The sequence below is a fragment of the Anolis sagrei genome, chromosome 4, assembly GCF_037176765.1.
Source record: "Anolis sagrei isolate rAnoSag1 chromosome 4, rAnoSag1.mat, whole genome shotgun sequence".
Lineage (NCBI taxonomy): Eukaryota > Metazoa > Chordata > Lepidosauria > Squamata > Dactyloidae > Anolis > Anolis sagrei.
In genome coordinates this window covers 160,310,467-160,327,923 of record NC_090024.1, presented here as the reverse complement: position 1 = coordinate 160,327,923, position 17,457 = coordinate 160,310,467, and the positions used below count along the sequence as shown (strand labels likewise).

At 38.8% G+C, this 17,457-nt stretch overlaps 1 protein-coding gene across 1 annotated transcript in view; it reads left to right on the top strand.

Moving 5' to 3' along the window:
* Nucleotides 1–15,356, top strand: part of ST6GALNAC3 (ST6 N-acetylgalactosaminide alpha-2,6-sialyltransferase 3) — a 408,376-nt gene extending 393,020 nt beyond the window's left edge. The window contains exon 5 of the mRNA XM_060773750.2: nt 1,402–15,356. Within this exon, the coding sequence (XP_060629733.2) occupies nt 1,402–1,588 (187 nt within the window). The 3' untranslated portion in view covers nt 1,589–15,356. The remainder of the gene's footprint in view (nt 1–1,401) is intronic.
* The last annotated feature ends 2,101 nt before the right edge of the window (nt 15,357–17,457 follow it).

Genomic DNA, 17,457 nt, shown 5'->3' with positions numbered 1-17,457 from the left:
GTTTCAGCGGTGACCAGGGGAGCATTTGCACAGCTTAGGCTCGTGCGCCAGCTGCGCCCGTATCTTGGGAAGTCTGACTTGGCCACGGTGGTACACGCTTTGGTCACATCCCGCCTCGACTACTGCAACGCTCTCTACGTGGGGCTGCCCTTGAAGACGGCCCGGAAGCTTCAGCTAGTCCAGCGCGCGGCAGCCATGTTGTTAACGGGAGCTGGACGCAGAGAGCATACAACGCCTCTGCTGTCCCAACTCCACTGGCTGCCGATTTGCTACCGGGCCCAATTTAAGGTGCTGGTGTTATCCTACAAAGCCCTAAACGGTTCCGGCCCAAAATACCTTGCAAACCGCATCTCGGCCTACGAGCCCACGAGGGCCTTGAGATCATCCGGGGAGGCCCTTCTCTCGGTCCCGCCTGCCTCACAGGCGCGTCTGGCGGGGACGAGAGAGCGGGCCTTCTCGGTGGTGGCCCCCCGGCTGTGGAACACCCTCCCTGCTGAAGTTAGACAGGCGCCCTCCTTGATGGCCTTTCGTAGGGGCCTAAAAACATGGCTCTTCGAGCAGGCCTTCAACTGAATGTATTAAATGACACTGGAATGAACTAGGACTATGAATTTTGGCTATGACCCCAGGACTTGACGAAGCGGATTTTTAGTATATGTATATGTTATGTTGTATCTGTCTGGTCTGTATCGTCTTGATTCACTGTACACTGTCTTCTTTGTCGTTGTTCACCGCCCCGAGTCGCCCTCGGGCTGAGAGGGGCGGTCAATAAATGCAAGAAATAAATAAATAAATAAATAAATAAATAAAAACCTGTTTGGATTATAGTTGCAATGGATAACAGTCTATGCTGATTCTCTGAGGAGTCCAAACAAGTGAACCCCACCACAAGCTCTGATTGTACATGTTAAAGGTGTTACATATCCTGAATGAGATGCATAAAACTGTACAGTTATAGGTTATGTTCAGAAGAGCTCTGTGACTATGTAGGCTTAAGCTCCATTGATATATTCCTGAATATTTTACTGCTTTTTTGACAATACATCCTTTACTCTCATTCCATCTTTTCTCTCCCCCATTCCTTCCCTGCCTTTCTTTTTTTGTCCCAAAAATGTTACTGTAGTTTTAGTATAACTGGCCACACAGGCTGAGGGGTTATAGGACTTGCAGCCCCACAAAGTAATTTCCAATCTGTGGTGAATTAATTTAGACCAGTGGTTCTCAGCCTGTGGATCTCCAAATGTTTTGGCATTCAATTCCCAGAAATTCTAACAGCTGGTAAACTGGCTGGGATTTCTGGGAGTTGTAGCCCAAAATACCTGGGGACCCACAGGTTGTGAACCACTGATTTAGACATTACCAACAACATATTTCATTTTTGTAATTTTGTCTTTGCTCTAGGTCAGAAAGCTTTAGGAAGGTTCCTTATCACTACTATGAGCCTGGAAGAGATGAATGTGATGAGTACTTCCTACATGAAAACGCACCCTATGGAGGCCACAGGTTTATCACAGAAAAGAAAGTGTTTGCAGAATGGGCTAAGAAGCATTCGATAATATTTACACATCCCAACTGGACATTGTCTTGATGTTGGTTGTGACAGTCCTCCATTAGTAGTGTCATGTTCCATGCAAGGCATACCTTCGTTTACAGTGATGTTTGCAACTGACTTGACCTTCTGAACTTAGGCACTGGCACAGAAAATAAATACATGATTCCAATCCAGGACAAGATGAAAAACCTACCAATCTGCTGAAGACATATAAAATGCTTATTCTGCCTTTTATGGTTAAGATAGAAAATGCATTTTACTTCTCAACATGATTCTGTTTTAATTCTACATGACAGCAGTTTAGATTTAAGATGGGGAAAAACACAACCCCATTCAGACTGGGGAATATCTATAAATACTTGAATTTAGGTTGTAGGAACCAGCTCCATGTGTGATTTTGTTTTCTAAAGATGCATGTATACAAATTAATCATGGAAAGATTAGAGATGGGCTAAGAAAGATTCCTGAACTCCACTTAATTTCTATATAAGAGCACTGTGTATGTCTGAAATCCAGGGGTGATTCAGATGCTGTGAGTGACAACCTGCTTCCACAGCAGTGAAGAAATCAAATTTTGCCAATGATGTATTCAGTCACCCTCTGTTTTTGGAGCAGAATCTTTTTTAACTGCTGTACAAGATCTTCAGGAAACTCTGTAGGTATTATTGGAAACAGAGGCCCAGAACCTCATACCTCTCAGATAGTATTGGACACTGAATTCTGTCTGGTCTAGAGTAAGTCAGCTTAATTCTCTGCCTCAAATTCTCCATGTTTAAAAATGGAGATTATACCTACCTCACAAGGGTGTTAGATTGCATCTGAAGTGGTTTTTCAATAGGTGATGCTTAAATTGTACTTCATGTACCTATTCATGAATTCTGACACACTCCCTCTGTGTTTTGTACTTGACGAGTACTGAATCCATGGTGTGAAATTTGTGCTTTCAATACTGAATATCTTCACTCCTATTCCATGTTCATTGACTTCTTCTGAAGATTTTCTCACCGAATTATCCCTTCTGTGAATAGAGCTCTGGAATATTTCATACTGGCCCATTTCTAACTAAAGTTTCCATGAGTCCATCAATGCCAGGACCTTACAAAACATTTGATAATGAGGTTAGCAAGATTTGTAATAAAGAAAAAGAACTAAAATGCAGGAAGAAAGGCTAAGAAAGGAATCAAATACAAGTCTGGAAAATTAGATTTCTGCTGTACTTCTGAACCATCAGAAGAAGTATAGCAGAACTTAACATTCAGACCAATTGTCCAAAGCTTAGTGTATAAATGATATATTGTTCTATATCATGTCAAAAGGGTCCTTGAAAATGGGACATCAGAATTAAAACACTGTAACAATACTGCTTAAACTTGAAACTACATTCATTGACTCTTACAAATGTGGAACTGTCAAGGAGCCTGAACAGCTACCAGACATTTTGCATTGCTCAACTGAATCATGAAATGGCAGTAGCAAAATCCTATTTTTACATGTAAGTATTTGTATAAGGATTGTATTTCATATTGTATATTTGTATATAGAGGTCTATATTTTATATGTTCACAGTGTATACATTTTCATTCCATCATTACCATACTTAAGTGCCACCTTCCTCTAGAATGGGTTTGTGCACAACATATTGTTATATCACTTTACCACCAAGCAGGTATAATAGAGGTAAGCTTTTGTTTTCCCCCAGTAGGTTCTTGCTTATCTCTTCTTCTTTTTTATTTATGGGCTTGTAACTACCTCACAACCAACACAAAAGTTCTTTGTTCAGCAAGCAAGAGTTATAACAGAAAGTGTGCACAAACCTTGGAAGGAAAACATCGCTCACCAGCAGTGTGACTGAGTTTTCTACTTTTGTTATTGTTGATGCTGTTCCATACATTAGTCACTATTCTTCTGAGACTGTTTTCTTGCTTGCCAATTCCAGAATTGTTCTCTATTTCTATCTGCTGGTCTTTCCAGAGCATGGCATTTTGTTCTTTATTCCTCATTCAGCTCCACCTAGGTATGCCTTGCACTTGGTAGCAAGACACTCAGAGCAACAATACCATTAAGATACCACACTAGGGTTTAGGGAAAAGGGAAAAATGTACAGAAGAAACATATGTCCATTTTATACTAATTTGGGTTCATGACTGTCAACTTATAGTTTGGTCAGGATGCTAAGAATGCTTTCATAGGCCCCTTCTACACTGCCATATAATCCAGATTATCAAAGATAATTCACAGTATCTACTTTGAACTGGATTATCTAAATCTATGCTGCCATATAATCCAGTTCAAAGCAGATAATCTGGATTTTATGTGGCCGTGTAAAAGGGACCCTGGAAAACTTGGTTGACCTTTCCTGAATGTCTTGGGATGACAGATTGACTGTTAAATCACTCTCAAGCCTATGGAGTGGATAATCCTTGAATCTGAAGTTTCCAAAGCTCCAATTTGACATTTCAGTATTGAACCAGTAGTTCATTCATTGGTGCTCACAAAGTAAATTGCATTTATAAAATAAAACATATTTTGATGTTACACAAATTTATCTAGTTTTACCAGTTGTCTGATTTTCTATTTCATCTTATTCGGAAATTGACAACTTGCAGTCCTAGGATTGTACACAGCCTTTGGCCCAATTTTGTATTTTTATCCACCTGATTTCAAAATCCCTTTGAAGGTGATTGGCTCCATCTTCCAGTAAGAGTATTTTGTCCCTTCCTGTGTGGTTGAAAGGAGATAGAGAGGGAGCAAGTGATGTCATGGAGATAGAAGATAGGGAGGGGAAGATGGGTTAGCTAAAAAGGTTGAGGCCCTTGGTATCCACCAAGGATTGGTTCTAGGACCCCGATGGATCCCAAAATCTATAGATGCTCAAGTCCCAGTATACAATGGTATAGCAAAATGATGTCTCTTATATAAAATGGTAAAATCAAGATTTACTTTTTGGAATTTCTGTTAATTATTGAATCTGTTGCTGCAGAATCCCTGGATATGGAGGACTTGGCTGTATCAGTTTTGGTCCCTTCCTTATTCCAATGGCTTTACCATTATCACCTGGAAACATGCAGTACTCAACAGAGTACCCTCAAGTGAATGCAGCTGACCAAATGAAAAGGTTCCCCTCTTGTGGATCAGTCACTGAAAAATTAGCGGAGATACCACGTATGATTTGTGCATCTTGGATCTTTCTTGTGGTTTAGTCAGTGATGTTGTAATTGTAATTTTGTGATGTCTATAACTGTCCATTTACAAAATCTCGTTCTGTCCTCTCAGTTCCATGACTTCAATTATTTTTATAGCCCTGTGAAATGTGTGACTCACTATTTAAGTATGATTTGTATGGCAGGTCAATGGGTTGTAGTATTATGATGGGTTTAGAAGTAACTACTATATATAGAAATTTCTACTATATATAATCACTTTTGGGAAATGAGAAAGCATTGTGTTCCTTTTCATAAGTGAAACATAAATCACTTTGGGAGTCTTTGAACTGCTGTGATTACCAGTAACTCTTAAAAGTAACTTTTCAAAGGAGGGCTGTAGACTGCAGGGGAAAGAATCTGTGCTTCTCCCCACCCCTTCCATTGCAGAAAATGCTGTGCTAGATTAAAAACAGATAAAAAGTCTTTCCATTTATGGAAACATGATCTTAGGTCTAATCCTTTATTATGTATTCAAGGAGGAACCAATTGTGTTCTTGTATTAATTGGTTTCTTGGCTTGTAGATATAATAGGGTCCTAAGAATCAACTAACCATAACCTCTCTTTGGAATGGAGATGGGGAAAGAAAGAGTGAGCTACTCTGCTATTCACACTTACCTAGGAAGAAGTCTCATTCAACATAGTAGGTTACCTCTGTGTAGGTACACACAGGTCTTTTCTGTCAAGGATTAAAGTTGTAATTCAGTAGCTTTGTTTATTGTTTGGTTTTGTTTAATGAAGAAATGGAAAAGATAAAGTAGGACATTGCCATTTCCATTTTCTATCAATGAGACACCCAAAACTAATTTAGGGCACTCTTACAGTTTAAAGGAGAAAGCAATTTTAAGTACAAGTGGACATTAGGGAGGGAAAAGAAAGAAACCAAATTATAGAAATTGAAAGTAGAAATATAAGAACTGGAAAAGAGAGATAAAAATAATAGAAAACTTTAAAACACAAATTGGACAGCATCGGGGCTAATCTGATACATACAGCGACATCAGCATTATACGTAAAACAAGTATTAAAATAATATTGGTTGAATTTTGTATAGTTTTTGTGTATTTGTAAATCAACTCACATATACAGGAAGTGAAATGGGCAGTTTTGTAATGTCCAGATCTAGTAGAGGATGATTTTTACATTACTGTGTATCAGAGCCTGGAATGTAACCACTGTGCAATAGGACTGATGCACACCAATGCACAATGGGACTGATGTGCATTGGCACCAGTGACTATCGGGCAGCCAATACAGTGTTCCCTCGCGGTTCGCTTTTAGCGGATTTGCTGTTTCATGGGTTTTTGAAAATATTAATAAAAAATTTAAAATATAAAATATTTATGTCCAGTGGAGGGACCCTCGAATGCAGCGACCTGAGGTGGGGCAGGGAATGCCTGCCTCCCTGGCCACCACAGACCCGGGAAGTGCAGCAGCCTGATGTGCGATGGGGAAGGCCTGCCTCCTTGGAGTGCTGCTGCCTGCATGGCTCTGGAGGCTCTGCGGGGATCTGCAGAGGCCAAGAAGGCAGGCAGGAGCCCTTGGAATTGGCCAGGAGGTGGGTAAAGAAGCGCAGGAAAGAAAGTAATATATAAAATAATGTATAAATATTAAAATTAATATGGCGTCCCTACTTCGTGGATTTTCACTTATTGCGGGTGGTCCTGGGATGGAACCCTCGCTGTAAGTGAGGGAAACACTATACACATCTTTATAATCCACTAAAAGGATTTCTTAATGCCTCTGCCACTTTGCTGAGAATACATGAAGTTGTGTTTAGTAAGAGGTGATATGGAATTTCAGCAGTTATACTTAAAAATACTAAAATATAGAAATATCCCTGGGAAATGATTAGTTCAATTGTTGCCTTAAAATAAAAATGTTATGAAGCAAAAGACATTGTATACTATATACTCAAAGTAAGCCTATCCAGTGAGACTTAAAACAGGATCCTATAGATCAATGGTTCTAAACCTGTGGGCTGTGGCTGCGAGAACGAAAATCCACTCCTTTCTCTAAATTATTTTATTTTATTTTATTTTTATTTAAGCAGTGTATACTTATATAATGCAGTCCAATGCAGTATAGATGGGACCATAGTTTTCAATGTGCTCTTTTTTTAGCTAAACTATGTACAAATATTTGTGCCTAGGGTGTGCTATCAATACCTTGGTTGTTCATTCATTCAGTTGTTTCCGACTCTTTGTGATCTCATGGAACAGCCCACGCCAGATGTCTCTGTTGGCCGTCACCATCTCCAGCTCCTTCAAGGTCAATCCAGTCACTTCAAGGATGCCATCCATCCATCTTGCCCTTGGTCGGCCCCTCTTCCTTTTTCCTTCCATTTTCCCCAGCATCATTGTCTTCTCTAAGCTTTCCTTTCTTCTCATGATGTGGCCAAAGTACTTCATATTTGCCTCTACTATCCTTCCCTCCAATGCGCAGTTGGGCTTTATTTCCTGAAGTATGGACTGGTTGGATCTTCTGGCGGTTCAAGGCACTCTCACAACTTTCCTCCAGCACTACAATTCAAAAACATCTATCTTCCCTCGTTCAGCTTTCCCTATGGTCCAGCTCTCACATCCGTAGGTGACTATGGGGAATACCATTGCTTTTACTATGTGGATCTTTGTTGCCAGTGTGATGTCTCTACTCTTCACTATTTTATCGAGATTGGTCATTGCTCTCCTCCCAAGAAGTAAGTGTTGCCTGATTTCCTGGCTGCAGTCTGCATCTGCAGTAATCTTTGCACCTAGAAATACAAAGTCTGTCACTGCCTCCACATTTTCTCCCTCTATTTCCCAGTTATCAATCATTCTTGTTGCCATAATCTTGGGTTTTTTTTATGTTTAGCTGCAACCCAGCTTTTGCACTTTCTTCTTTCACCTTGATTAGAAGGCTCCTCAGCTCTTCCTTGCTCTCGGCCATCAAAGTGGTATCACCTGCATATCTAAGGTTGTTAATGTTTCTTCCAGAAATTTTTACCCCAGCCTTGCATTCATCAAGCCCCACACATCGCATGATGTGTTCTGCATACAAGTTGAATACATTGGGTGAGAGGATACAACTCTGCCGCACGCCTTTCCCAATCTTGAACCAGTCTGTTCTTCCATGGTCAGTTCTTACTGTTGCTACTTTGTCCTTATACAGATTCCTCAGGAGAGAGACAAGGTGATTTGGTATGCCCATACCACCAAGAACTTGCCACAGTTTATTATGATCCACAAAGGCTTTAGAATAGTCAGTAAAACAGAAATAGATATTTTTCTGAAACTCCATGCCTTTCTCCATTATCCAGCGGATATTGGCAATTTGGTTTCTTGTTCCTCTGCCTTTTCTAAACCCAGCTTGTACATCTGGCAACTCTCGCTCCATGTATTGCTGGAGTCTTCCTTGCTATATAGTACTATATATTACTTACTATATAGTACTATATAGTATATATAGTACATTGGTACTATATATTAATATGTTTCTCCCATGAAGCTTGTAAAGGCTAGTTAAATAATTCAGGCCATAGAGTTAATCTAGGAATCTCATATTTTTTTAGAATAAATGTGGCACTTCCAATGAAAATGAAGATCAGCAATGTGCCAAGTCAAGGGAATTTGATCCTAGTAACTAGAGGTGGTATGGTTAAGAAGTTATTATTGAAATTTTGCATGCTCTTCAGCTTTCTAATACTTCCAATTACTATGCAGCAGAACAAATTCTAAGATATAAGAGCAAGTCTATGCATATGCTTCTCTTGAGAAGAGTGGTGTGTAACTATAGAGTTATAGCAATTTGATGCCAGTTTAATGGTCATGGCTCCATCTTATGGGAACTAATTATATGATGGAGAGATTCTTCACTTCTACTGTAGTTCTATTCAATATATCCACATGCCTGTATTATGGCATGTATGCAAAAGAAAAGATGCAGGCTGGAAGACTTCAGCTTGTGAAGTCTCCCAACCACAAAATAGTGGCTAGGAGAAAACAACATGTCCTTGGAACTGAGGGACATTAATGCCTCTGATTATAGCTTACTCTAGTAGAACAAAAATGGGATTCAGATATGCTTGGTGATTCACTGGAAATGATCCAGAATTTTAATCAATATTAGATAACACTATAACTTCAGCTCAATCCTATGCTAAAGAGGACTAAGGAGTCTACTGGATGCTAATAAAGTGTTTCCTTTGAGATTTTTTTCTGGTCATTTTTAAACACTTTCCATTTTAGCCCACTTCAAAATAAGTGCCAAAGTTGTAGTGTTTCTCTGCTTTGAGAATATTATTTGTCACTAATAACAGTAACACACACACACACACAGACACACACACATGAAAAAGATTGCTCCATTATTTTGCTATTATTAAGTTATTTTGCTATTACCATTGTAGATTTCTGGACTGCTAACTGAAAGGTTGGCCGTTTGAATCCAGGAAGCAGGATGAGCTCCCTCTGTCAGCTACTGCTTCTCATGTGGGGATGTGAGAGAAGCCTCCCACAGGATGGTAAAAATCAGGGCGTCCCTTGGACAATGTCCTTACAGATAACCAATTCTCTCACACCAGAAGCAACTTGCAGAAGACCATCCTATACCCCATAACGCCAGAATGTCTACCAGGCTACTGATAGCAAGAGCTTCCATTCATCTTTAGATAAGTCCTTCCTGGAGAAGCCTCTTGATAGCCAAGCTTATTAATCTTACGATAAACCCTGCTTGGTACGAAATGGAAGAGTATCTTGAAATTTTCCAGAAGCCTTTAGACATTTCTTTCCTAGACCCTGGCCGCTCTGTGGCATTTAATTTTCCCAAGTGAAGTGAAGTTCATGTATAAATACATCTCCCTTTGTGATTGCATGTATTTTCTAATTCCTATTTGTAATATGGTTACATCCAATATATATTTTCTAATATGTGTATCATGTATTTTCATCATGCCTTCATCATTACTTCTGTAGAAACAGTTCTTGTCATAAACAGGGAAACTAAAAAAAAGAAAATGCACTGTATCTAACATCTCTGGCTGCTGCTGACTTTTGTTTAAGTTGTTAACAAACCCCAAAGCTCACAAGCGAACCACAATTGCCATCAAGAGTTTGCAATACTAGGAAGGAAATGAGTTGAGAGATGCTGGGATAATTTTAAATGGCTTCGATAAAAAGGATGGCAAGATTGCTTTTCTGCCTATCCAAGTAAGGACAAAAGGTAGTTGATTTATGCTGAGGAGCATCACACTGATGTAAACTCAAGTAATGAACATTTTCCAAAATTTCCTGGTGGAATTGTTGTAAGAGACAGTTCTATCTATAAGTTTTATATTTGCTTGAGCTACATTGGCTCCACAACTGCTGAACCTGATTACTGTCTTTAAGGCATCGTATAATGTTTAGTGTTAGCAATGCTTGTTAAGGGGAGATATCATACTATTTTACACCAGCCAGTTATGAAACAATTACAGAATGCACCACAGGTTTACTTCAAAGCAACATAAGAGAGGAGATGATAGATAGATAGATAGATAGATAGATAGATAGATAGATAGATAGATAGATATGAGATAGAGAGAGGGAGAGGGAGAGGGAGAGGGAGAGAGACTAAATTACAGAATGATTGGAAACCTTTAGCCCCTTTTAATGGATGGGAATGTGTTTGAATTGTAATGCATCCAATGACCTGTTACTAAAAATATCCTCATGCAACAGTTTATTTTTTCTTCAAAAGCTACGCAAATGAATAAAGGGGGAAGTAGCAGTTGAACTGTGAACACTGTGTAACTATGAATGAATTTTGCTGCCTTCCCATAGGCTGCTCATACCAGTTGAAGGAAAGTTGTGTTTAGAAATCTGACCCCAAGCTTTTTTCACACAGGAAGAAATGTATGACAGTGCCCTTATATTAAATTAGTCCATCTTTACCATTAATTTGGCATAGATTTTCATAGCACCTGAACAAAGAAGTGTGTTGTGGGTCTGTATGTTTGTGTGTGTGATGAGTTAATAGGACAATTGCTTTGTGTATGGCAGCAGATGTGTTATTAATCTGCAGTAGAATGTGGAACAGGATAACATAGTATGATTGCAACAGAAGATTTTATTGCCTCCCTGTCTTATTCCAGAAAGACTCAGTAGGTCTATTCTGCATAGTATATTTATGCATATGAGTTGCATATGCAAAATCACACATCTAGGGCTCCTACAGAGACAAATCCCAATTCAAAAATGCAGAATGTTTAATGCATTCTGGGGATGAATATTGTACAGCAAATGAGAACTACACTCCTGGGAATCTATGATTGCAGGTTTCATACAGAGTCACCTGCTGCTCCTTAGAAAGAGCACAGAGCATAATATCTGAAGGAGAAAAGCATAGCTGGCCACATTCCTGGCTCCTGGTTTAAGTGTCCTGGCAAAGTTTTTAAGGACCCCAAATCTCAGAATCAATATGGTGGAGGATGAGCTTAAAGTTCTTTCCTAGCTTGATCCTCTGATGAGTACTGTTTAGCTACATTGGTGCCTGTGGTTTTTGAAGCCTACCATGGAGGAGAACTGGCTGCTTGGGGAAATGCCCTTGTGTCTTTTGCTTCTTCGCTCCACCCACTCCAATAATGACAATGAAGATAAGAGGAAATTATATTAACTGATTTTTCTTAATATAAATGTATTTGTGATTGATGAGACAACAAACTACAGTGTTTACAAAGCCTTTGGAGTCCTTCCACACATAACGCTCAGAATATCAAGGAAGAAAATCCACAATTTCTGGTTTGAACTGGTGTATCTGAGTCCACACTGCCATATATCCCAGTTCAAAGCAGAAAATGTGGGATTTTATTCAGCTGTGTGGAAGGAGCCTTGTTCTCCCATCGGATAATTTTTCCCTCTCCTGCCCCACCCCCATCCCTTTCTGAATCATAGATAAATGCATGTGCATAACTCAAAATTCTCATTTGTGAAAAATGTGCTCATATGTTTTTGTTAATTGCTATAATATGAAATTATGAAATAATAGGCAAGGCATAGGTGGAAAAATAACTACTAAAATATGCACAGATTTCCAAGTGAGGGGAAAAGTCTTACTATCAGATACATAACAAGAAGAGATAAAGGGAAAATCAGGTCTGAGAGCTTTTCACATCCTTGCTTTTGCTGGAAGCCAACCATGTCTTGCGCAAGTTTATAGTCCTCAACAAGGAAATAGACAGGTTGCTGAGATAGCTGATAGAGAAAGCCCTTTTTAGGAATATGCCTCCGGATTCAAAGTTTCCTGACTCCATGGTCAGCCCTACAGACTTCCCTTTGTTCTTCTAGATTGGGCATGGGCAAACTTCAGCCATCCGGGTGTTTTGAACTCCAACTCCCACAATTCCTAAAAGCCTACCGTAGGGCCAAAGTTTACCCATTCTTGCTCTAGATAGTATTAGATAGCTAAAAGCTAACTTTCCTACATATATATGTAGTTCTTTCATTAAAACGTTTTGTAACTTTTAAAGCCTGATTCTGCTCCTGTAATTGCTTAAGCTCATTCGCTGTCTTCCCATGCTCAGAAGCTTCTGCTCTGCCAAATGCTGTGCTGCTTTATTTTTTTGTATTGCTGCGTAATGTTTGAATCTCCCCTCTCTATCTTCAATTAGTAACTTGTTCCTTAGATTACTTTTAAATGTGGCCATAAATTTGATGTCAAATGCATAGTTTGGGGAGGGAAGTTCATGATAGAACATCTTTCACTTTCGAGATAACTTGACCTTTAATCTCAGAAGTCTTAACTGACATTGCCAATGGGAAGGGATTGTGAAATAGGCAATCCAAAATATCTAGATGACCAAAGACATGATCCTATTTAAGGATTTAATTCGGTTGAATGTAGCCCAACCAGTATTCACTTTCCAAGCATGAATAGGAAATTTCCAAGCATGACATGAGGGCCACACCACTCCTTTTTGCTAATCTCAATATATGGCAATGCAGATGCTTATGGTTTATTCCAGTGGTTCTCAACCTATGGGCTGTGGCCCAGCAGTGGGATGCGAGAACGAAAATCTGGTTCGCTAATCTCCTTCCTCTTTATTTTATTTTATTTTATTTTATTTTATTTTATTTATGTTCCTTTCTGCAGAGCTAACCAGCCCTGTCCCTTTGGGTACTAATGATGGAGAGTGATTTCTGGTCAAAGCGGTCCCTGTTCAAGTGGTCCCCAGTCAAAGTGGGCCCTGGTCAAAAAAAGGTTGGGAACCACTGGTTTATTCTGAGAACAAAGACAAATGGTTGCTTCTCTTTTTCCAAGACAGTGCTCTCCCAAGGAAGTCTACTTAGGGTTTTGGCTACAGATTCCACACAAAGAAGAGCGCATTTCTTCCCTTTTATTTGAATTTGTTTTGGATTGTGACCTCAGTATAGTCAGGGAAAACTGTGAGAAAACTATGAAACAAATGAGAAGGTATTGATGCTTATCAAAGAGGAATGGCTTTTAAATTTGGAGAGGACGAGGGAGTTGCCTCCTATAAATTATAAAGTGGACCTTTCTTATGAAAATAAATCTCAAAACGAATTTACAAAACCAATCTTCAGTTAAAATATATTTTTACAGTTATCCTGTAGATAAAACACTTTAAATGCTAAAAAGTGTTCCAGCTATTCCAGCGTGGGTTAAAATGTTGTCTGTTTTACCCCATGAATTAATTAAAAGGTGTAACAGATGGACATGACTTCTTTTTTTAAAAAAAATCCTCCCTGCAGTTTGATGTCACAGCTGGAAGTGTTGCCTTTTCAGCAGATCTTTTTCTGCTCTTTTATTTCTTGAAGGATCCAAAGCTAATGTGACTTCTAAACATTAGAAGTCCAAAGATGGTCTTTATGAATAAATAGCTAGACTCTATTTGTTTCCTACCCTATCCCTGGTGCTCCATGAAGCCCTGTTCCCTGCTTTTATCTTCTTTCCATCTGCCCTTGCCTTTTTCCAACACAGTGCTAAACAAATGTGAAACAGCAGCTGGAGAACTAATGGCATTTACCATGCATTAATATGATGTTTTGCAAGGAGAAGTGCCTTATGATTGGTTGGCTCCTCTAATGTTAACCATGAAGCCATCTTTCCCTGGGGTGGTGTTGCCCTTTGCTGTAATTTTCTCACAAAATGTGGGAGATGTTGACCCCATACATATATATATAGCAGGTGCATCAGATTTTAACTGCAATGGAGCCAAAATTCCTCCCCTCCCTTGCCATTCATCTCTGTAGTCCATCAATACAGAAAAGGTTGTTTGAGACAGAAAGGACAAAAATCCTGAGTCTCTCTCATGGTGGGCATCACAGTAGGCCCTTTGTATCTGCTGTGGTTTGGTTCCAAGGCTCCCTGTGGATATGAAAATCCATGTATGCTTTCATTTTATTTTTGATTTTGTTTTTTGTCCCACCCTTAACATTAAAACCCACCATTATGTTTTATTCCAACTCTTTTCCAGCACCAAAGTTAGATTCTTTGACCTTAAATCTAGGTACCTTAGATCTAGGTAAGGAGGAAGCAGTGGTGATAGGGACGGCTTAGAAGATGAAGTGAACAGAGATAGACTCTACGCATTCTTGCTCACATCTTCAGCATGCTTACAGCACATGCCGTGTTGTTTCTATCACATGTCTGTATCAAAAGAATATCAAAAGGAAAATTGGACAGACAGACAATTTCAATCTAGAAAATCTTGAACATAATATGATATAACAAAAATATTTATTTTTATTCCAGCTTTCTCCCAATATAGAGCTTCAATATGGCTAAATATTCTCATACAGTGGAAAATTGTTTTATTTAATATGTAGAGCTATGTTGTTGTGGTCGTCATGTGCCTTCAAGTCATTTCCAACACTAAGGTGAATCTGTTGGGGGGGGGGGGATAAAAGTATGTGACTCATCCAAGGTCACCCAGTGGGTTTCCATGGTGGAGTGGTCATAGTCCAGTATCATAGTCCAATACTAAAAAACCACTACAACACGCTGGCTTCCTGTAGCCATAACTGAATTGAAGCAACAGATGTTAAATTCAGTTGAAAAGAATAAGGGAAGGATGATTGTGTTGTTTTACTGATATGCTGCAGATCTATGGTCTCTCCCATGCAAATACTTACCGTTGAACTCAAAAATATTCTTGTGACTTCAGAAAATTAAATTGCCCTCTTAGCTACACTGTGTAATAGTCATTTTAACTCTCATTAATTTCTGGATTTTATTACTATCCCATTTTCTTTCTTTTGTTTGTGTATACATTATATATGCAACCCAATGTGTGTGTGTGTTTTAAATTGCTAATCTGCATTGTTAACAGAAATTATTTACAAGTCTCTATTATGTTCCTACATTTCTTTGAAGTTTTGATAGTGCTGACAGATGTATGCATAATAGATTTCCCTTTAGAGTTTCAAGTCACATTCCATCGGCATTTTAAAATGTATTATTGACATTTTGGCATTTGACTGTTTTCTGTCTGTATGTTATTTTGCCTTTCACTTTCCATTTCAAGATTTTAATGAATTTTTGTTTGGTTTCTCATTTCATTTTTTAAAAAATGTGCCTGGGATATTTTAAAGATTAAATAATAAAGGTTTACCATTTTGTGTCAGAAGTTTCCTATTCTCTATAGCAATGTTATGAAGTACTTGGTGTTGTTGTGTGCCTTCAAGCCCTCTTCTGACTTCTGGTGACCCTAAGGCAAACGTATCACAGGATTTTCTTGGCAAGGTATATTCAAAGGAAGTTTGCATTTGCCTTCCTCTGATGCTAACAGAGTATGACTTGCCCAGGGTTACCCAGAGGATTTCTATAGGAGCTGAGTAGGGGCATGAGCTTTGATCTCTAGATTCATAGTCTAATGCTCAAACCACTATTACATGGGTCTAAATCTCTTCATCTAATCCAATATCCAAACAACTATACCATGCCGGTTCCCTCAATGCAGAATGTATTAACAGCTGTGTTGGGGGATTATTGGTACTACTATGATACCTGAGATGATATTCCAAGGTCAAAAGCAGAAGACTAAAAAAGTTAGGTTTGTGAACTGTGGCTCCTGCCATCTTAGCCAACATAGTTGGTCCCTATGGTGAGGCTTTCTGGTGTTATAGTAAAAAAAAAAAGAAGAAGAAGAAGTAAATTTACCAATTTCTCGTCATAGGGTATAACACAGTGGTTCCCAACCTTTTTTTGATCAGGGACCACTTGAGCAGGGACCATTCTCCAACATTAGAACCAAAAGGGCAACGAATCAGATTTTGGTCAACTTTAGATTCAGAAAATGGCATTGGATAGACCACATCAGTTCTAGTTTCTGATACAGAACATATGCCATCTCATAGTCACCATCCGCTCACATACACAGAAAACTATATTTAATAATCTAGAGCTGATGTGGTCTATCAAATGCAATTTTCTGAATCGGCACCTGAAATAACCCCAGAAGCAAGCCTAAAAACTAAAACACCAAGAAAAAAATGTGGGTTTTTTGTTGTTGTTGATCTGTGTTGTTATCCGTGCATTTTGTTAATGCTCGGCACTATAAGAGAGTTTCATGAGACCAGTCACTCTTGTTGTGATGGTGTCATAATGGTGAGACCATGGACCATATTTTACTTCTTTTGGCCCACTGGTGGTCCATGGACCACAGGTTGGGAACCATTGATATAACAGAACTTGCCCTCTAAGGCAACCTTAGAAAGCAATCTTAAAGAGTCCCAACTTTAATGAAGGACAGCTGTTTTCAGAAACACTTTCCCAGTTACCAAACAAAACTTCATCTCTGGATCTTTTATGACATCAGAATTCCAACTCTACTGAAGGAAAATGTAAAAATGGGTGTGACTGAACTCAGAACACCAACAGCAGATCTGTGGCAGCTCTGAAGTTGATGTGGATTCCTCAAAGCAAAACTGGTCAGGAAAAGATGAAAACGTCAAGAACAATGCTGTCTCCCCCACTTCTTTCATGAGGCCAGCAGCACTTTAAATTATGAGTGAATATAGTTGGTCACTTTGTGCACCCTAAGAACTATACACTGGGGTTTAAAAAAAAAAAAGCTTGCTTTGCACTATATATTTGTCATTGGGGAATGTTGCTTGAAGATCATGTTGCTGCAACTCATGTCCCATTTCTGGACTTCCTATGGTGGCCATGCTGAAGCTACTCAAGAAGGCAAATGGGATTGTTAATATTCATAATAGTTTGAAAAATAATGAAGTTCCTAAGAAGAATTTAAGAATCCGGTGTGTCACTTTATCAAAAAAAAATCCCACTCAATGTGTTTTTCATGCTTTTACTGAAAAGTGTATCACTCATTGGAATGCAACTTTCCTATGCATTTACAATGATGTTTTCATATATTTCATCCTTGATGGCCATGCACTAAATGCTCAACAGTGAACTTATTTCTGGTAACACAACTATGGGAACTATTCTTCCAAAAGAAAATATAGAATCCAAAATAAATAATATATAACAGTCTATTGACTACTTTAATGCAATGTGAACCACTCTCTAGACATGCTTGTGTATTACCACAACTCTGAGGATTCTTCAAGCTCTAGTGTGCCAGTGAATCTATTAAGAATATGGATTGTTTTTCAAAGATTTTTCTCTAAGTTCTCTCCATGATCATTAGTGTATGAGCAAGAATGTGAGAAGACTAATCCTTTTCTAGCTCAGTCATATATTCACCAAGTTTATCAGTGAGT